A 22,486-nucleotide genomic window follows, 5' to 3' on the forward strand; every position below is an offset into this window, starting at 1 on the left:
ATTAATTATCTCGTCTCTGTCGCATAAAGCTATAACAATCGACTATTACGATACATTCTGGAATTATATATATGTCATATAAATAATCAATATTGTATCAAATTTAGTGCGACCCTAAAAATTCATCACTTCAACGCTTATAGGCAAAAACAAATTTATCAATCGTTCCTGTTACTAATTGTGTCGTGATTACTTTATACCGTACGTCCATAATATATATTATATAGTTACGATAATTATATGCATACACGAGCGACGGATTATGCCTTTGATTAATATAATGATACTGTTATAATAATAATAGTATATAATATATTGATATATATATATATATATATATATATATATATATATATCAACAAAGAATCTCAAATTCTATTCTATGATACAATTATACAATATCGTTTGGCAGTCAATTTTACAAATCACTCGGTTATCGGTTCATTTGTCATGTTTTGTACGATACTAATAATAATCGTTACTTGTAATTTTTTTTTTTTTCATAATAATAATAATCGTATCATCGTGTGATTATAATTTATACGCTATATAGGAAAGATCAGTTTATAAATTTATACAATAGCCTTTTTCTTTGAAGATAACTTTTATGTGTTTATACGTACGTGTATATACCTATAATAATAATAATAATAATAATAATAATAATAAAAACAACAACAATAATCTGTATTATGTATCATATTTCATAAAATTTCCAAATTTCCAACAATCTGATCAGCAATATCGCATGCATACGTATATATATACATATATATATATATATATATATATATATATATATATATATATATATATATATATATATATATATATATATATGTAATATATAATATGTACACCCACACTCATAAATATATTATATATATCAAAGATATATATTATATATATATATAATATATATCTTTGAGTTATATAATGCATATATAATTAATTACTATTATACAGAGCTCAGCTGATCCAATATCCATCGAATATACTTCGAAAAATGTCATTTAAAACTTTGCGTAGTATACACATATATTATCATCTAAGCAACAAATGATTTTTCGGATAATTCGTACTTTTCATCATAATATAACATGGACAGCCTGTTTTTTGCAAATGATAAAGAAAACTAGAAATTTTTTCAAAATTTTGTTCAACGTCACGTATATACGTATGTTATTATATATACACGGATTACGAATTTACTTGCTGCGTAAACTTTTTACAATACTTTTTCTATCCACGATGGATAAAGTAGACTCTAGACAGATGTATAAATAATATATATATTATGCAATCCCTTGGGCGAACTAAGATAAATTTTTAACAATTACACTTCGAGTGTTGTACGTATATTGTCTATTACAAAGCGACTACAAATCTCTACTTTGCGTTGACCCGATTAAACAAGATACGACATTTTGTACGATAGATAAGAAAGCGATATATAAGGTATCTAAATAATTTTTGGGACAAGGCTGCGCACGCGTCTGCAATTGATGTGTAATATAATTTTCAGGCGTCCGAATGATTCGACGATCCGTTGGATAAATAATTGTAGAAAAAACAATCAACCGGCTTTCGGTTAGCAAATAGAAATAAAGATCTTGCAGAATTTTTTAGTTCATTAATTACTCTGAGAGTAATAAATATTGATACAGCCTAATTAAGCCTGCGATGAATATATTTCCTTAACAATGTGTCCCTGAAACTTGATTCTGAAACACTATCATCCTCTAGATTAATGAATTATATTGTAGCCTCTATTTGGTATTAAATTTTATTATACCTATATTTTTATTTTATTTTGGCACGGTTATAGATAAAACTTAAATTACGAATCCGACGATTCGGAAATGAAAAAACATCTCCGCGTTTAAATACAAATATAATTAAAACGTTAATTGGGTGATTAAAAACATTAAAAAAAAAAAACGAGTTTGGCTCGTTCAACGATATACTAATTTCTTTATTTTCTGCATTTTCAATGTCGATTTATCGCATGTACGGTCAATTTCAAAAACTGCAGAATAACTTAAATATTCGACATCCGAAAATTCGACGCAACGCTCGATATTAATCTACGTAGACGTCACGTTAGGAGATGAAGAAAAAAACGATAGAGAAAAATGGCTTTAATACCTTACTGTATATTACATAAGAGGGAAATAAAATTACGTATGCGGAATCGATCGCGAGCTTTGTATAATAAAATAAGAATATCGTGTGACATCTTGAGAAAAATAAGAAGAAGAAAAAGAAGAAAAAAAATATTTCTCGACATTTTTCTCGCTGATACGAAAGTTTGCAGATATTTTACCGAGCGGACGGGGTCAAAAGCCACATCGATCTATATCCGCTCTAAAAAAAACCCATATGCATGCTATATGTATATACGATACCGCGTATAATATATAATATATTATGATCGGATAAAGGATATGAACTTCCGAGCGTGAATCAAAGTCGCCTAGCAGCTCCCTTTATTCCGGTATCGAAATATGACCAGAAATTGAGTCCCTGCAACCCTCGGAGCTGCTGCAGATCGATATTACAGTTCGTCCATCAATCAGACGTGTCGAATCGGTATTAGCCGAATCGCAGCGTAGAGTCTCACTTCTTTTTGTGCTTCCCGTTCTTCTGGACCTTCGTTAACCGTAGTCTGCAATGGGCGCCACCGGTGTACAGGACCTCGGCCCTTCCGGCGTCCTCGACGGCAGCGACGAGCGCCTTGACGGCCTTGACGTTCACGTCCTTGGCGCTAATCTCGAGAGAAGAACCGGGGAAACGGTCCCTGAGGATTTTGCCGAGGAAGGAGGCCTGCGCCTCGGAAAGCTCGATGCCGTCGATGCAGAGCCAGGTGAGTGCTTGGAGACTGGCGACGACGGTGCCGAGGAAGCTGTGCTCGACCTGTACCTTCTTGACGCTGTCGGTAACGATGAGACCGTTCATCTTGAGGAAGCTCAGCCCGCAGAGCTTTAGGTATTTGGATATGTGCCGCATCGTCCGGTCGCAATCCTCGAGCGTGACACGCCAGAAGTTCATCCTCAGTGACTGGAGGCTCCGGAAGTTAGAAGAAAGGCAGCCGAAAAAGCTCGTCAGGATCTTGTCGTCGATGAATAAAAGCGAACCGCTGTTTCCTCCGATCGTCGATTTGTCCAGAGACAGATCGAGCTCGCTAAGCGCGGTGAAACCGCCCAGGAACGGCAGCAACAGCGGACCTCGCAAGGCGAGCCGGTCGTTCACGGTCACCTGGAGAATTCGGGGGTTTTACTCGGGGTGCGAAGGGTGAAACGGACCTTTTGGCGGAGGGATCGGCGCCCGAAACTCACCTGGAAACCCGCCAGTCTCAGGAAAACTATCGCTGGGCACGCCGGCGGTTCCGCAGCCCTTAAAAGCTCAGCTCCCGCGTCGTCTCGACGACCCAACCTCGAGAGAGGCCCTTCGTGAACTGCCAGGTGAAGTCGAGCGTTGCACAAGCTCAGTTCCCGGACACTTGTGCATCGTAAAAGCTCGGAAAATACCGTCAGGCTGTCGGATTCCTGGGGAAAAAGATTTTTTCGTATTTCATCGAATTGCCGAATTCGTAAGGAAGAACGAAAGTAATTGGATAATATTTACTGGATTTTCAAAGAGCTTTGTCGCATCAATGACTCATTTCGAATTGCTTTAAAATTTCTGAAAATTCCACCAGATTCCTTCGGTTTCGTTATAGGATTTTGGCTCGCCTTATTCAAAAGGTTATTAACTGATTTGCTACAAGCATCGATCTATATTTATAAAAATTTATGAAATTATATATTATTTACAATTTATGAAATTCTCGACTATTTTTAGGGATGATAAAAACCTGCAAACTGTGCCGAATGGTTATACTGTAGCATTCACGTGCAGTAATTAATAACTGAAGTACAAACGTTGGAATAGTGCGGTTTTTAATACGCTGATAATTAATTAAACTCATTATTAATTAATTCGTTCATTTAGTTCCTGAAAAGGTCAGGCGTTTGCACAGGCTAGCTGTGTAGTTTATTCTCGTTTCTCTTTGAAAGTAGTTGGGTGTGTGTATGCGTGTGTACCTACGTATGTGTAAATTTCCTTATTATATTGCGTAACTGTGTACACGTATAACGTGTATACGTATATCTCGTGTATAGAATTGAATTTTCAATCTCCGCGTCGTACGTATAATATATTCATCGAATAATTCTGGCAAAACTAACAATGATTAATTATATTTATCCGCACCCTTCCGTGACCCTTCCCCGCGATACAGCGCGGAGGTAAATTTTCGTGACGAAAAAAAAAAAAAAACCGTTCAACACGCCTACGTAGCTGGTACGAAAATACGTATACATAAGAGATAATATTCTCACGTCCTTAAAAACGTTAACACCCTCTCATTATACCGGTTAAATAACGATGTCGGCGATTTTAAACGCCTCGTTAACTCCTGCAGAGCCGGCCGCCGCCGGTAGGTATATCCCTGTATAATATACCTTATACTGGAAGCTTGTATAAATTTCCCTCGCGGAATATTATACAGGGCTATACAACCCCGCTACGCGACTCTGCACTGCTCCTCGAGATAACTCACTATTAAGACGATGAAACATAACGGTTATGGGATTCGTTCTCCCCATCGCTGAGAGGGCCTCTCGAAATTGTACAGCCGCGTGTGTATACACGAAAAAGCGAGAAAAGGGAAAAGTATAGGACCTCGCGTAATATCAGGGCAACACGCGACGGCGGAAAAAAAATCAGAAACGAGAGTTTCGTCGGGTACAAAATGAGCGCAAAAACTTTGCGAACTTTCGGGCGAATAATTTACGAATCAATCGAAGCAATTATAAGTTATCTAGAAGCTTTAACCTCCGTAGTACAATTTCTTTGATTCACGCCGCGATAAACTCGACGTATATGTATATACGATGACTAATGGTTGGAGGGTTGAGAGTGGATTTTCTTGCGCGTAGTCGGATGAAAATTCGGGCAGGGATTTTTCCGTCTGCGGGTGTAAAAAACCGCGGGAGGAGAAAAGTGGCCGCGGTCGTCTGAAACCCGGATAAGCTCGCAGCTTCGCAAGAATATTCGAGCGGGGAATAATATGTCGTCGGGGTGTGTTCTTTTCCCTTTTTACACAAACACACAGACTCCTGATCTCGATTCTAGACCCCTGTTATACTCGAGGCAATTTCAGTTCCGTGATCCTCGCCAGCTTTGCTCGCAAAACCAAACAATATGCTGCTGCTCAGATACCCGTCATCAAGACCGCAGCGTTTGCCCTGTGTCTGCCGGCTAAATCATCCCCCCACTGGTTTTGAAGGAATACATATTCGGGCGAAATCGACGAATCGATTCTGTCGGATCATTTCCACAAAACCCTCGTAAATCCCCGCGAAGGGAATATTTCACACGGATTTTCAATGTATTTTGAATTTCAGTAAAACCAGCCGAAGAAACGCGCGTCTTTATCTGCCCGAGCTGCTTGCGTGATGTTTTGAATGAAATGTTCAAGAGTGTAGGATATCCTCCATCCTCGAGCATTCTAGAATAGGGTTTGTCTCTTCGCTAATTGTCGGTAATTGTGTCGATGCAGGAATCTCTATCCAGAACTCTTCTTCTATACCTAACTGTCGGTAACTGCGTCGGTGCAGGAATCTGTATCCGGAACCCTTCTGGTATACCTAGTTCGAATTTTATCGATCAATGTATATAATTAACGATTACTTGTTGAGCTAGAATTATCTTTAGAGAAATAAAATTAACAGGAATGGTCCGCCCACAATAATCCTGCATAATGCAATTCAGCAACGATCGGACGATGTATTATTGTCTACATCCAGATTCGATGCGTTTGAAATCTCGGCGTTCGCTAATATTTCTAGCCAAATGGTTCCCTGCATTCTGTCGGGGAATGCGGGGGTGGGAATTACGAGGGTGGCCTATTGTTTCGAGAATCGTTGCAGGTATTATACCAGGCGGCATCGCGGGGTGCAGATTGTGAATAGGGCGCAGGTAAATCTCCCTTTGTTCGTTGCTCGAATCCCACCGCCGCCGTGAATCGCGCGGCAACTTGCAGTTGCGATATATACGCACACCATAGGTATATAATAATTCCTAATAATTTCATTTGCGAATTATTATGCTTGTGTTATTCTTGCGCTGACCGTATTTTCCGCCTCCAGATATTATACAAGTATTTTATATTACACCTCTGCTGTTCAGCTATCTCGCTCTATACCCACGGGCCCGCTAAGTAACGCGTATTCTCATGCAAATTTTGGGGGGGAGGGGGGGCCACCAACCCCGAAAAACCCCGTCTCTCTGCCTCTTTGCCCCCACCAAGCTGTGAAATTTATTGCAGGTAATATCACGGAAAAGGATATATTGTTACGGAATAAAAAACTTGTTACCAACTCGTGCCGTGCGCATTATAGGCATACAGGTATAATATACTCGTTCAGCGATTGGAATACTTATTTATATTTACTCGATGATTTACCGCTTCAATTTACCAGTGAAAAATGAAAAAAAAAAATACGATGTAAAATGAAGTACAATTTGGGGGTCTTTTAAAAAATTCACAAAATCACGTGTTTCTTCGCTTACAAAGTTCTCCGCGGTCTTACAAAGAATTCCGCGTATAATCCAAGGGTTGGTAAACTCGGGGATGCCTTAACGAGGTTCGTCTATTGCGAGGAGCTTAACCGTCGAGTTGGTGCTGCCGGGGGTTTGGATAACAGAATACCGGCCATTATTTCAGGAAGTTTCGAGGTAGGTGCTGAGGAGTTTGTCTCCGCTGCCTCGGCTACGCACGACGATGGTTTAAGGCGAATGAGGCGAGCAAATTCGGTGTACTTGTACGTACACGTACACATTCGTGTGTATGAGGGGTAGATTGTTGTTTGCCTTGTATGCGTGTACCTATTATGTAACCATAGACGGTATGAGACGGGTAATTAGCAGGACACGAAACAATCGCTTCTTTCCGTTGATCGATAATTAATTACCGTGCATGCATACCGCATAGCGATGCTGGCGAATTTCGTCATTGTGTAACAGAATTCCGTAACAATACCGAATCTTCAAACACGCAAAGATGTAGATTACACGTTTTCCAGAATTTCAAAATGCAGCAACAACAAAGTATAGAAATCTACGCGCACTTTCATCTTATATATTTCTCATAATCCTGACAATCTCAGATTTTTTTGTAGTTCTGTTATATCTTCAACCCTTTACCCCTTAGATTGTCTAAATTTTGAAATCCTATTGGATTCTTCAATATGTCTAAATTCTCACCCTCACCCCACGATGGAATTGCGATCACTGGATGCGTGGCTAATTAATGATAATAAAAGATATCATCCACCCTAAAGCATTCTAGAATAGGGTTTGCGTTTTGGCTAACTGACGGTAACTGTGTCGGTACAGGAATCTGTATCCAAAAATATTCGCGCGGTTAATTGACAAAAGATATCCTCCATCCTCGATCGTTCTAGAATAGGGTTTGTGTTTTGGCTGACTGTCGGTAACTGTGTCGGTGCAGGAATCTGTATCTGTAATTAATAAAAGAAAAAATAAAGACTCACCTCTATTCTGAACGTCCATCCTTCCAGACTGAGCAGCTTTAGGGTCGAATTTCTGGCGAGTGCGTGGCACAGCAGTCGGGACGGATGATCGTCGAGGGCTAATCGAGGACTCGCCAGATCCAGGAGCTGAAGACAGGGGGCCTCGGTCAGGGCCAGAACCAGGGGCATCATGTCGGCTGGTCGGGAGGCTCCTGCGGCCCTTAGAGCGTCGAGATTTCGGGCCAGTCTGATAGTCTCGGCGAGACATCCGGCGTCGAGACTTCCCAGAAGACATTTGGACACGTTCAAGGACCGGAGTTTGCAGTTCGGCTCTCTGAAAGCGGCGGAAAAGCATCGACGAGTTGGCAAAAATTTTTTCCTCGAAATTTTGGCATTGCGGTAATTGATAGCCGCACGTAAAAGGTGAGCAGAAATGTAAAGGAAATTAACTTGACCGCGTGACTCGAGCTTGCAGCGAAATTTAATTCCGTTGTGATTAGTCGAATCGCGAGGAGAACAATAAATTGTAGGGTAAAATTTATTCCAGACGCGTTTTTTACAAACCCGAGTATTAAAATGGGGTTCTAGCTTCCAAGCGTTATTTACCGTACTCTGTTAAATTGTTGCTACCGCACTCGACGGTAGGAACGTCATTTGACGTTGAGTTATAATTCATACTCTCGCTGTTACGCACGATCGACGACGAGTTTCGATCAGCCCCGGGGGGTGGATAATTTTAGCCCGTTAATATCCCGACCCCGTGAGTTTACGCGGTTTTTCAAAAAATAAATAAATAAATAAATAAAAATATTGCCTTATCGCGGGGCGTGTGCAATAACAACGCGACAGCAGGTTGTTTATCTTTTTTCGAATAATGTTTGTTCGTTAGGCAGTTTATATCTCGTAACAAGTGCGCGTGGTAAAACTCGCGGAAATCCTTTCGGAACAGCAAAACCGTGAAATACGCGGTCAAAATTGCTGTAACGCAATACGGGTATGAATTAATGGAAATCGAGGATGTAATCGTTTGCTGTTGCTGATCTGCCAAATGAGAGTCATCCGTGTAATCTGCACCGGCTCACCGCCGAGGGTTGTTTACAATTCTGAATTTCATTGGCGAAAATGGGAAAATTGGAAAATTTCCCAACCCATCCGCGGCGAATATACGTACGTATGTACATACGTATAACACGTGAATATATATATAGCATCGACGCGCCCTCGCTCCCTCTCGTGAAAAATAAAAGGAAACGAAACATTTCTAAAGCTTTTTCAAGGAGAACTTTTCCTCGCCCCCGCCTCGCGATATTTCATACACACTCATGACGTATGGACAGACATGATACCGCGGCATGGGGCTGCTTTCGAAGCCCCATCGATCACGAAAAAGGACCGAGGGCTGTGATACGTGCGTTATAAGTGTCAGAGGTAACCAGACGCATCGCTCGCAAACCCGTCAAATTGAATGAACAATAAAACAACGGTTAGCCGCCAGGGGGTGGAGGATTTCAACTACCACAATTTTGCCGGATTTCCTTGCTTCTTTGTTTCCATGATTTTCCGCCCACTCCCCCTTTCATCATTCCCTCTTTCCTTACATCCAACCGTCGCGTCGGTTGAAATTCTTCGATTATTACACTCTGAGCCGCGAAGGCTTTGCCGACTTCCTGCTCTTGTGTAACTCTGTTCTGATTGTTATCTTTGTTCGCTGTGATTCAATTTATTGTAGCATTTTTTTTTTTTCTTTCTTCGTCAGAAGAATCGCTTAGCGCTATTATCACGGACTTCTTGGATCGTTGGAGGGAATGACAGCGAACTTTATCACGAGGCTTGAAAAGCGCGGTGGAGTAAATGAGACGTTCGACGAAAATCGAACGTTTTTGAAAACTCTCCCCCTGCCTGTTGAAACTTGCACAACCGCAAACGCCTCGGGGAGGCGTTAAGGGGTAGAAAATGACGAAGCGTTGGCTAATGGATGCTCGACGGGCGTTTGGTAGTTAGGCACTCAATTCACTGAATGCTTTTAAGGAGTTCGGCCGTGGAACTTGGCAAAGGAGAGAAGAAGGAGACTCGAGAGGGTAAACGGGCGAGAGAATGGGTCTACCTCATCGATTTGGGGAGATAATCGATTTACTACAATATAATTTACACGAAGGCGGAAATAAGGGGAAATTATACAGGGGCCAGCAACGCTTTTTTTCAAGATTATTCATTCAATTATCACAGCGACGAGTAATGCAAATTTTTACACATCGAGAAAAGATAATTATTATTTATATTATCATTATCACTTTGTGACCTTAACGAATACTCGACTCTCTTTCTTGACTTCATCTGCAATTTGCTCTCTCCTCTCTACCTTCTTTATACACGTGAACGGGAAAAAAGTGCGGAAATTAAAACCCGGCCCCGTGAATTTATCAACAATACTTCACTGATTTATAACAGTTTGAAATTTTCGAACCGTATTTTATCATACAAAACTGTAAGAGTTCGCTGATCTGTTTGTTAAATATTTAAGCAATATCTCATCGATTCCGCGAGGTGTTAGAATTATATACGGTAATGTTTGTGTTGTACGTACATACGAATGTAGATTTTGTCACACGTGTAATAATGAGTTAATTAAAATCCCGTCACATTTTTCATGCGACGCGACTCGACGGTGGAAACAATCTTTTTTTCCTTCTTCTCTTACTTTCTGATCAGCGGCTGAATATCGGTGGCACGTTTTATCAGGGGTGAGTTTTCTACAATCGTTCGTTAGGAATTGGGTTAAGAATGTTTGCCCCAGAGACGCTTCCTGCAGGTTTATTATACCGCCTGAGAGGTAGTCCTTCAAGAGATCCATCGTTCTATAGAACCGCCATATATAAGGGAAGCACGAATGGTATCCATGAATTTTTTACTCTCGCGTCTTACTCCTCGAGGTGGAAGAAGTAAAATTTTCCCCCAAGAAAAATATATGCAGAACTATTTCACGGTCGATTCTTCGACTCTTTTACTTCTCAAATTATGAATTATGTATAATACGTATGTGTAATATTAAAGTCAACAGAGGTATGTTGATTTCGTTTCTAATAGATTTGAATTAAGTCGTCGCGACGAATGAGATGAGTAAAAAAAATTTGTACATCACTTTTGGAGAGGAATAAAAATGTTGAGAAAAGATCGGAAAGTAACAGAAACGTTTGGAAACAATAATTATCGGGATAAAAAACTCTTCGGATACTTGTCACTAAAAATTGAGAGAAGAAAAATAATCTGCGAAATGGTTTCTTAAAAAATTCTTTAACCTATGTAAATTTTACAACCCTACATTAGGGTGATGAAAAAATTCATGTTCAAACAGAAGACGGAGGAATAGCCGATTAATAGAAGGACCCAAATATCAAATTTTCAAAGACTATAAAATCTAATTCGCAGAATTATCGAAATGTAGAAAGTCCACGTATAGAAAATCGAAAATATAGAAAGCCGAAATAATGAAAAACAAAATATAAAAAGGTCAAAACATAGAACAAAAATTCTAAAATCCGTACACGACTTTATATTAATATCAAGACGAATTGCGAAGATTTGAAATTTCGAAATTCCGTGTTCTGACCTTTTTATTTTTCTACTCCTTCATACCTCGATTTTCCCTACTTTTAAATTCAAAAAAATTAAAGAAAAAAATACCAGGGGAAATGCTCACCTTATAGCGCTGAATATCTCGTGAAAACCGGTGCCCTGATGACTCGGAAGATCGCAGGTCGGCAGGGGATGAAGAAGGGGTAGTCGATGACAGAGAACGCTGTCGCTGTTGCGTTTGCTGCCGTTTTCCCTGTCGGTGGGCATAGGGACAGGCCCAAGGCCCAGCGGAAGTCGAGGAAGGGTCGCGGGCCGCGTCAGACTTCCGTAAGCCGTTGGCGCTCCGCGAGGAAGCGACGAGTAGCATCGGTTCAGAGGCAGAGTTCCGAGGGTGCTGGAAGCGCAACCGCTGCTCCCCGAGCCAGACCCGGAACCTGAAAAAAGGAATCACTGATCAATGGAAACTTGCAGGGGTCAGTTTAAGATGAAAATGAGAAAAAACAAACGATTTTCGAATTAAATCGATCATTTTTTCCCGATTCATCGACTATAATTGATTGATCGAGAGACTCGATAATTTTATCTCGCAATCGGTTTTTGTTTTTTTAACACCACGAACGATGCAATACACAGTCAATTTATGCGATTATTGTCTTAATTACTAACAACAAGTACCTATTTGATATCAAAACTGAAATACGGATGAATATTTGTACCTGAAATTGAAACATATTTTTAATGAAACTGTAAATGATCAAAAAAAAAATTCCGCTATTAAGACCGCATAATGAAATTTACGAAATTTTTGTTTCATATGCATCGTTTCAAAACAATACGAAATAATCGAATAATAGATTAATTTTTATCGATTCAATCGAGTCATGTTGGATGATTTTTTTGGACTCGATTAATTTTATCCTGGTGGCCATTTCTAGTTTATTTATGTTTATTCAACGTTTGATTCCTTTACACTAAGTTTCAACGGTAAAAAATTCGCATCTCTGAACTTTTGAAATTTGGAATTTCAAGCCTTCTACCTAATCTCTCGATCCTGCACTGGCCGTGGATATACGGCGTTAGCATACGAAAACGTGAGGTGCCTGGTTCGGTGGCACATTCACAACACGTGGCAATTCGGTCCTCGTCCTCTATTTTCATCTGCAAAAGCGACTGCAGTTCGTGCAGTTCGTGAACAAGTCCTGAGAATGCGTCGTTTCGATCGCTTATTCCGTTTATTCCCCCTCACGTTCGCGTTAAAGCTCTCGAAATTTTCTCCACTTCACGAACTCGCGCTTCCGAACTTGGGTAGGTATTTTGACGAAGTTTCACCTCAGCGTTTCGGCTCGTTTTATTTCTCCGGGGAAGGAAAAATCGCGGCGACGTTGACGAATTCGTTTTCGCATTTCCCCGAAGAGGAAAGTTCCATTTCCACCTCTCCGAAGGTATCTAAATCGTTTTCTATTGGCAATTATCAGCCTTCGGACGGACGGGCGCGATAATAGAAGAAGTAAATTGAAAACGGGTGTCTGAACTTCTCTTTCTTTATCCCTCTTTCCTCAATACCCGACAGTTCTGCAATACATCTACGTCAAGTTTAAACCTCGAGGCGAGGGGCAATTGGTCTGAGTGGTTTCGCAATTCCGGGAAAAATACCTACCGACAAAGTGCGCAACCGATAACAAATCTATCATGGATTTTCAATATTAGACACAACAATTTTACGTTGCTTGTCGAAACAATTATCTATTAAATAAGTTATACCTAAACGCGAGACGCGTCTCAGGGGATGAAATTTTCTTTTATCTCGCAGCTGTGACACCCCCTAAAAATGATTATAAAAATGGCGAAGAATATCCAAAATCGTTGACTGTTATCCATTTTTGCAAATCATCTGTCGACGCTTTTATCCCGATTTTACGACTTTTCGCAGTTTCACTGCAGGAACACGTGTGACAGATTTTTCAAAAATTCAATCTGCGTTAGACGAAAGATGAAAAAATATACATAAAAGAAAGGAGGGAAATAGGGACTATACAAGGGAGAAAGTATCTGTTGGGGTGGAAGATGATAAGAGGCATAAAAAATGCAGAGAGTAACAAAAAGTGGAAGAGAATGCGAAGGGGGAAGAAAACTATCGGTAAACTGTCGCCTCGAGGAGTTTCATACACGTAAAATAAGGGACAGCGTTACGCGGACAGAAAAGAGTCTTCGACTCATCGTCCAGATTCTTTTTCCCGTCGTCAATCGATCCGTCAACCCATTTCAAAGCGGCGATAAGACAGATACGCGGTTGTATTCCGAAGTCGCTAAATCATTGCAAGAAGAGACCTGACCCAACGTCGAGTATTTCTGATCGCCGGAACGCGCGCGATAAAAGTCCAAACTGGCGGAAAAAGAAAGACGGGCGAAAAACGCTGACGGATTAATTGGCGTGAGAAAGAAATAAATAAATAAAATAATACGAGGGAAAAAAGAGACCCGTAAGGTCGGAGGGGTGAAAAACAAGAGACTGAGGGACGTGGATGAGTCGTGGAAAAATTCTGCAGGCGCCAATTATCGGGTCGCCTGCATAGTTTAGGCGATAAATTTCAACCCGAATTGGATCCTCCGTGTCTGTGTTTTTTTTTTTTTCTTTCTTTCTTCTCCTGTTTAATTTTCGGCAAAAAAAAAAATAAAATAAAAAGTTGTTCGAGTATTGGATTTTCGGTGCGTCGTCAGTTTCATTTCGTGGACGAGAAATTATTACACCGTCGCTAAAATAATACGATCTAGGAGTTATTTTTCCCCCGCTTGTTTCTAGGTCGCGCAGCAATCCTTGATTTATAGCACCAATCAATTCGCCGGGAATAACAAGTGGAGGACTACGCAAAAGTATTAGAGAAACTTTTCGACGAGGAGAAAAACAATATTGAACGTTGTCGAAAATATCTCGGTGAAGAATTTCGGGTGTTATTTGTTCGGTGATATTGTTGTTATATTTTCAGTCTGTTTTTAATTATTTCCTCTCGCGTACTTACGTATACGCACATATTGTAATGCAAATGTTTGTAAATATTGTTAATTTAATATTCTCGCGTCAATGAACGCGTTAGAAAGTTATCATTTCCACAAGTCGTAGAGAATTAATTCTTCCGGTTTGTTAGCCACGCCGAATCTCAATCTCTCCTCTCACCCTTTCTCTAATCTACTAGAAGTTGAACTTGAATAACGAACAACATTACAGAGTATAACCAGAGCAACGCGCAACGAGATTACCGCAATCCCGAGTGCTTTTGGCGAACTCTCGTTCGTCTTAAGTGAATGAGACGGGGCGCGGTGAGGGTGGGCAAAATCGGGGGCGGTAAAACAGGGGGTGGAAATGGAGGAACCAGCTATTGCGTATAACCCATTAAGGAGGGATGAGAACGGGGCTTGACACTGTTGATTAATACGCGGGATAATCGCGAGTTGCGAATCGGTGGAATTAAGCGGGTTGGGAGAATATACTCGCGGTTGGAAATCGGAATTTGTCGGGGATCCGCTCCCTGACGCATCTCACCCCCTTCACACCCCTTATTCGCGAACTTGTTATTAATATCGGCGTTGTCTGGTGCGTCGAAAAGCCGCGAGATGCTGCGCGCGAATTATAAATCGCGAATTTATTCCCCGGGTATAAAGCCAAAGCTTAAAGCTGTACCAGCCTGCGCACTTCTCGTCAACATTCAGCTGCCAGGCGTCTTTTAACCGAATAGGCCTTCATCTTTATTCATATTAACCCTGTAATATAATATAGCCTGTTTTACCGTAGAAGAAGGATCTTCAATTTTCTCGCATGAAGTCTACAGAGTATATTTATATATGTATATATGTATGTATGCAGTGTGATAGGTAATACCTTCGTAATACATACTGGGAAAATGAGTTTGCCGACATTTAAATAACTCTGTTAATATATATATATATATATATAGAGTCTTGATTTTGCGTTATTCGCAACAAAATTTGGGGGAGGGATTTGTCAAGTTTAACAATTATGCTGCTAGTTTTTTACGCGTGATCACAAAAAATCCAAGGACATTTTAAGGACATTTTCTGGTTTTCAAGAACATTCAGGAAGAAATAAAAATACGGCCAAAGTAAAAGTAACCAATTTTTAAAAATACTTTTACTCAGTAAACACAAATAAATATATCATTCGCGGCAAATCTTAAAAATGGATTATTTCCAGGACTTTTCAAGATTAAGGAAAATTCAAGAACATTTCCAGGACCTCAAGGACTTCCGGGATCACTGGAAACCACCATGGTTAGCTTGAAATTTTTTGAAAAACAAAAAAACAAAAAAAATTCAACCTACGTTGCGTTGAAAGATATTATTGAAAACTTCAATCATTTTACCGTATGTATAACGAAATTCGTTAAATTTATTACGTTCACGTCGTATTTGAAAAAGAAAAATTGACGCAAGTTGTGCGAAAGATATGGAGAAATCAAATTTGTCAGGTACAGATGTGTTATAGTAAAAATGTGATATTTGCATGAATCACTCATCCTATAAACTTCGGCAAAAGATACGCAAACGTCACCCGTATCACGTGTGTATAGAAATGTTTACGCAGCTACAACTCGCGGAATGCGGGAAGCTGAAATTCGGGAATATATGTATATTATATATATCCTTGGCTATCTTTCACTCTCTCTCTCTCTCTCTCTCTCTTTTTCCCTCTTTCGAAGAGTTTGAAAATAGGCTGTTTGCTGACACGCTGATATTCAAATGATATCTCTCGGCTTGCGGCACGTATAACCGTATATATAAAAGATAGCGATATATCGAGAAACGGGAATCGTGCTTAGGTATGTACACCGAAATTGATACAGCTTCCCAAACTCCGTCCGCACTTTAGGTATATCCAAACTTTATATCCGCATTTAAACCCCCCTTTTTCTCCCTCTCGTGTTTTTCGTCGTTATTTTTGTTTATTATTTATTTATTTTTTTTTGTTTTTTACTGGTATCAATAATTTTTCCCATTATTTTTGTTCTCATTCCTTGGCAACGATCACCTCGTATCGGAAAATATTAGGATTAAAATTACACATCAGGCTAGGATGACGATACGTAAACAGGGGAATAAAGTTTTCAAGCATTTCTTCACTTTACGATCTTCGACGATAAAGAAACAAAGAGAGGAAAAAGAAACGAGAATTAAAAATGAAATTATAAACTTAACACCGTACGATAATTTGTATTTATATATATATATATATATACATATATATCAAATTCTTGATGACGTATTGATTATTTATATTATAAAATTTCTTCTTCCTTTTTTAAATTGGCAAAAGATTAACTCACCCATGCTGATTCCCGAGCTTGACGGATCCTCGTTTTTGGCACCCCAACTTCCGGCGAGATTCAGGGCGAGGAGAGGCCGCTCCTTGAGGAGTTCAGCGACCGAGGCGAGTCCTTCACGGCCACATCCCAGATGGGGCAAATGGAGAGCCTGGACCTGAACACAGCTTCTTAGGGCCTCGCAGACCCTTGAAACTTGTTCACCGGACAAATTCATGTCCAAAACTAAGCGAGCCAATTGCGGCGAGGCGTTCGCCAAGCCCCGACAGAGTGCGCTGACAACGCACTCGAGCCTGAATTGAAGAACGAAAAAAAAAAAATTGACAAATTTTCCCCTCGTCTACTTCGAGTGAGTGTTCGATTATCGTTTAACCCTTTGCGGCACAGCGTCTCGTATACGAGACACCTTTTTTGAATCGGTTATTCAAGTTTTATATTTAACTTTTTAGATATCGCAGTAATTTTTTTGCACAATTGGACTTCTGAGACTTCAGTGTTGTTGTTTTAATAGGGATTATGATGATTCCGCGAATATAGTTAGCGCTATAAATAAATAAAGAAACAAAGTGTTGAAAATGTCTGTTTTTGCAGGATAAATGTAATTCTGGGAAAGCTATGGGGACTAGAAAAGTGGAACTCGGTAATTTTTGGTTTTTGGGGTCGCTGAAAACGAATCCGTCGTCAGAATTTGAAAATTCAAGATGGCGGATCCAATACGGCGGGCTCTAAATATAAAATTTGATTCTATTCGCTCATATTAGACCCACCATTTTCGCTTTCGAAAGTTTCTCAGATCTGGCCCCATTTTTGATGACCTCGAGAACCCCTAAATACACAGTTTCAAGAAATTTGAACTGCAACGAAAAGTGTACGCTTCAAAGGGTAAATCGAGTATAATAAAACATTTCGCATTTCTATATTATACCGGTGAATTTCTGTGAAACTCAACGCTGAACGCCTGCCGACAGGCAACCGAAGCTACATCACTCACGGCGAAATATCCAAAGTGCAGCTTCGGTTGCCTGTCGGCAGGCGTTCAGCGTTAAGTTTCACAGAAAACTCTCGGCTTACAGCGTATAATGGTAAGTGTGTTATTAACGAGATGGAAGACCCGGGGTACTTTGAAAGTTCGACGATAGGTCGACGTGTGTATGATGTCTACGATGAACCGGGTGATACGGATCGCGGCAAACGCTTCGGATACATACTCAAAGTACTTGCTGCTCGGAAGTTTGAGCGACAAGTTCTACGTGCAAAGTTACGTAAACCTCTACGGTATATGGATACAGATACGGTATAAGCTGAAAATTTAACAATGCATGCACACGCTGCATTATATGCAACCTCGCCGTTACATCGACTCGACAAACTTCTCCGGCACAATCTGCAGTCTATATGCGAGTAGAGGCGCCGAGCATTGTGACCCTCGAGTTATCTGGGTTTCGGAATAGTCACAGGGTGTATACTTCGGTATACGCAGGCGGAGTAATCCGGTTTAATTGAATATTCTTGATACCGTGCTGCGAAATTTGCCTCGTTTCGGCAGGAGTGTTGTAATTGAAAAGGAATGCTTCAGCTTTGAAACAAATCTACGAAGTCCAGCTGACTGCAGCTGTTTAGTAATACCCACCGAGTTTACAACGCAGTTGTATATTAGATACTATCAGCGAAAATAACATTAAGCCTTATCATATTTCCCAAATTTTAAAAGATGAACTTTTCATTTCTCGTACGATTACAACAGTTACCGATACCAAGATTTTTCTAACACATGTATAAGCGTAAAGAAACGGTGAGTTGTGGAATTAATCGAATCGACTCACCTGTCATGCGCCGACTCCTCCAGACAGGTAATGACGAGTTCGAAATCGTTGAGTCGATTTTTCCCGAGTACGCTCTTCAGGTGACGAGCAAGCCGCTGAGCCTCGTCGACCGGAAACTCGTGCCCGAGAAGCGAGGTGATCCTGACCAATCTGACGCTCTCGTTTGCGGCAAGGGCCTCAAAAAAGTCGTCAAGAAACCTGGGATCCGAGCCTCTTTCGACCTGAAAAACGACCTCGAGAGCCTCGAGCGTGCAGGCGGAGGACTCGAGGATGCGGGCCCAGCCCTCAAGCTCTATAGGAACAGTGTGGACGAGGGGAGCGACGCGAGGCTCGTTGGGAGCGGGCCCAAACCCGGGGCCAGCACCGACGAGCCTGCAGACGGCGGTGATGTTGCCGTCACTTGCGCCGGCCGATTTAAGGAGGGAGAAGACGGCCCGCGGCGGAACCTCGAGGGGGCAGAGCTGGTTTAGGATCAGGTGGGTCTTGGGGCCCAGCAGGCCCGCGAGGTGCCCGATTATACCGGCGGGAAGGCCCTCCAGCTCTCGGCGCAGGATGTTGGCGTACTGAGCAACCGAGGTTAGGTAATAGGCGGCCAGGAACTCGGTGACTGCCGCGTGGATCGGTGTGAAAAGCTCGGGCTTCCTGCGCTGGCCAAAGGTCAGGCCCCGCGTGAGGAAACCCAGACGCGTCACTTCTAACCCCCCACCTCGGGCCCGAAGCTCCGCCTCCGTGTAGCAGCAGCGCCCCTCGCGGAGCGCTCCCAAAGCCAGTCGGCCGAAGTCCTCCAACCGCTTTCTGCAGTGACCCGGTATTTCTTCGGTGTAGGAGAGTGGCGGGTCCAGGCTTCGCTTTACGATGCATTTCACCGCTGCTTGGACCAGTGCGCTCCCTTCCTCCGGGAGGCTGCCTGAAGGGGGTGAAGGAATTTTTAATTAGCCATGAGAGCGAAGGTGGAAAAATGAATGACACGGGGAATGTCGGATGGAGAATTTCTTTCTCAGTCTTTTGCCAAAATCGAAAAAGTCGTCCGCGAAGAATTCACGTTTCGTTTCGCTTTCGGTTACTTCGTGATTGGAAAATTGGACTTTTCGTTAATGCAAAAATACGACCTTCAAAATTGACTGTTTTTTTTTCTTTTTGTATTCTTCAATAAAAAAAAAATGTATTTTATTTAGTACCTCAAGTTTTTCATTTACGTATGCAATAACTTCAATCTACGCGTTACAAATATTCCTATAAGCGAAATAAAGGTTTATGCAATTACGGATCAAGAATCGTTTTCAAAGTTATTTCAAGCTATCGCAATCGGTTTATAAATGATTTTGAACAAATGAAATCGATTTCATGCAATTTCTAAGATGTTGTGACCAAAGTACGTCGCGATTACAACGATTAAGTATCCTCTGGACGTCGAACTTACTGTCTTTAATACAAGTTTTGGACAATTAATTTCATCTAGTTTGCCTGAAATGCGAGCTGTTCATTGGTGCTCTGAGTTAATAACAACGAATCCGTCGCCCAACCTTCACCTTTCGAATCGAACCCTCCCCCAAAAATTAGTTCAATATAGCGTACAACGTACCCGAGTCCTGGTACAGCGAACACAGCATAACCCATCCAAGGGGATGTTGTCCAAGTTGTCGAACGGGTTGCGGCTGGGCGTTAAGGACCTCGAGGAAGTCGCGTACGCGATCGGCGATGTCGTTGTGGATGAAATAGGCCGCGCATAATCTCTCGACGTGGGGCCACTCGAGGCCAGCGAGGTTAACGCGTCTCTGAACGAGGGGCGAAAGGGCCCCGGAATTCTTGGGCGAGCAGGTGACCAGGATGCGGGCGTCGGGGAAGAGGCGACCCTCCAAGAGGTCAATCGCGTCGCTGAGGGAGGGCCGGCCTCCCACGCACTCGTCGTACCCGTCCAGGACGAAGAGGACGCGGTCCTCCATCAGGTGCAGCGTTCTCCACACCTGGGTAGCCGCGTCCCCCAGCCCCGATGTCCGTGGCAGTAGCTCTCGCGACAGGTAACTCAGCACCGAACTTCCCCGGAGTTCACGGAGCGGCACGATCAGCGCCAGTGCCGGTGAACCGCCGTCGACCTGGGTTGCCCATTGGTGCAAAAGCCGCAGGCACAGCGTCGTTCGACCGCTTCCTGGTCCTCCTTCGATAGCCACTCGACGAGGCGCTTCCGACACCGAGCCGTCACTGAGCTGGAATTCATTGATATTCGTTGGTTGAGGTCTACTCTCGATGTGAGAGTACATTGGAAGATACCCGAGATGCATATCGCCGATTTCATTTATTTTGCGATATTTTTCAGGGGACCTAAAAATATTCGATACGTATTTTATTTTTACGCGCCAACTCAGAAGTTCAAGAGGTGTGGGTCACCCATAAAGGTTAAAGAAGTGCAACTCCAGAGTGTTTCGATAGCTTCGGAAAAAGTCGAACTTACCGTTTGATCTCGACAATTTTCGAGCTTTATATGGTAATAATATTACCGTGCACGGTTCACCTGATTCTGTGCAACGACGCGTAAAGCAATTACATTACAAGTGCCCGTATCCGCGCTGCAGATATTATATCGCATATCTAGATACATATGTAGATCATTTACAGAGGCACGATTCACCCAGCAACACAAATTTTCGTAAATTTAAATATACAGCATGGATGTACCTACTCTCCCGAGAGAACGTCGTGTATAATATTATATCATATGTATAGCGATACGCATAAGTATGTAAATAATACAGCCCCTCTCCCAGCAATACATTTCCATGTAAACCAAGCACCGTTGAATACAGTTTAGTTCTCGAGATACATTTATACATATACCTATACGTAACATGTCCAACCGGCACAGGAACCTCTCCACCTTTGCATCAGATACTAATTTGCATTCCATTGAAGCGACCAGCGCGGTGGCAGTTTGGAAGCATTAGTATAATTAGCGACAGTATGAACCAGTTTACAGAATTGTCCCCCAGTTTCCATCCGACGTCAGACACAAATTGAAAATAATATCCCCCAAGCCAGGCCTGGTACTTTTGCACAAAGGTAAACCTCGAAATCGCGCAATTCGCTATGATGAGAAAAAGGAAGGCACCGTAAACTGGAGAAAAATCGTTTCTTCTCGAGCTGGTTCCATTAGCAAAGTGATGCATCAGAAGAGCGAGAAAAACGTGCACAGAACTCTCGGTATCGCAATATCGGTACCGATGAATATACGCCGCACGCACACTACAATTCCAACGGCATTATTCGTTCCTCGTAAAAATGTTGGCGCGCGCGTTTTTCGTTGCCAATTTATCATACTTTGGTTTGATATCTTGGGCTGCGTTATATCGCGTGTGTGCGCGCTTCTCGCGTAGGGGTTTGTTTCGGAGAACAGAACTGGCTACCCGCTACTCGGAGGATTGAAGCTATAAACCGACGGAAGTCTATTTCTTTCTTCCTTTCTTCCTCTCTTCCCGTGCCTGTATCTTTCCAACAATAAAATACATCCCGCGATACTCTCTGATCCGCTCCAGGTAGCCTCGTCTCATCTGTTTATCCACGGTTGAAGAACCCCGCGAATCCCACCCCGTTTCGACTTTTTCCACCGCCTGATTCCTTCCTTGAACCGTGATCGGTAAAAATCGAGGATCCCTTTCGCCCGGGGAACTTCTTCCGGTTATATTTTATACCGGTGAAAACGGGGCTAATCATACAGTCGACGTCATGCAAATTATCCCACCTCCCCTTGGAAATTGTATCTCTTTCTCATTCACGAGTAAAATTGGTTCCAATTACTTCCGTGGTACAAAAGTCTTGAATGTTTTTTCTGCGTCACATCATCCCTCAATCCTTCTCTACCACTTTTATAATCTGATTGAAACGGTCGCGTGTACAATGCGCGAGTGTTTGCAGCTGCGAAAAGCCGTTCGTAATGCAGTGGTAGACCGGGGAATTCCAATTATCTGTATAATCATAACATGAACAGTCGGAATGGCACACTGCCCAATTTCCACCGTCCTCCGTTTCCCCCAGGCACGGAAAACTCGCGATACCGTTTGCGTGTTGTTTGTTCGGTGCACGCGGTAATATTGCGCAGTCCTCTATCGGCCGGTCCAACCCTAAACATACTGTGAAATTTCAGGTACCCCATGTGCCTGGTTTCACAAGAAATATCTCCAATTGT

General features: G+C 41.9%; 1 protein-coding gene across 1 annotated transcript in view; it reads right to left on the reverse strand.

Moving 5' to 3' along the window:
- Positions 1 to 863: 863 nt before the first annotated feature.
- LOC107221964 overlaps positions 864 to 22,486 on the reverse strand; it is a 72,163-nt gene continuing 50,540 nt past the window's right edge. Inside the window, exons 5-11 of the mRNA XM_015661151.2 lie at positions 19,892 to 20,513; positions 18,310 to 19,216; positions 16,490 to 16,779; positions 11,278 to 11,587; positions 7,602 to 7,914; positions 3,339 to 3,548; positions 864 to 3,258 (exon numbers count right to left, since the gene is read on the reverse strand). Of these exons, the coding sequence (XP_015516637.1) occupies positions 2,620 to 3,258; positions 3,339 to 3,548; positions 7,602 to 7,914; positions 11,278 to 11,587; positions 16,490 to 16,779; positions 18,310 to 19,216; positions 19,892 to 20,513 (3,291 nt within the window). The 3' untranslated portion in view covers positions 864 to 2,619. The remainder of the gene's footprint in view (positions 3,259 to 3,338; positions 3,549 to 7,601; positions 7,915 to 11,277; positions 11,588 to 16,489; positions 16,780 to 18,309; positions 19,217 to 19,891; positions 20,514 to 22,486) is intronic.

The sequence above is a fragment of the Neodiprion lecontei genome, chromosome 4 (assembly GCF_021901455.1).
Source record: "Neodiprion lecontei isolate iyNeoLeco1 chromosome 4, iyNeoLeco1.1, whole genome shotgun sequence".
NCBI lineage: Eukaryota > Metazoa > Arthropoda > Insecta > Hymenoptera > Diprionidae > Neodiprion > Neodiprion lecontei.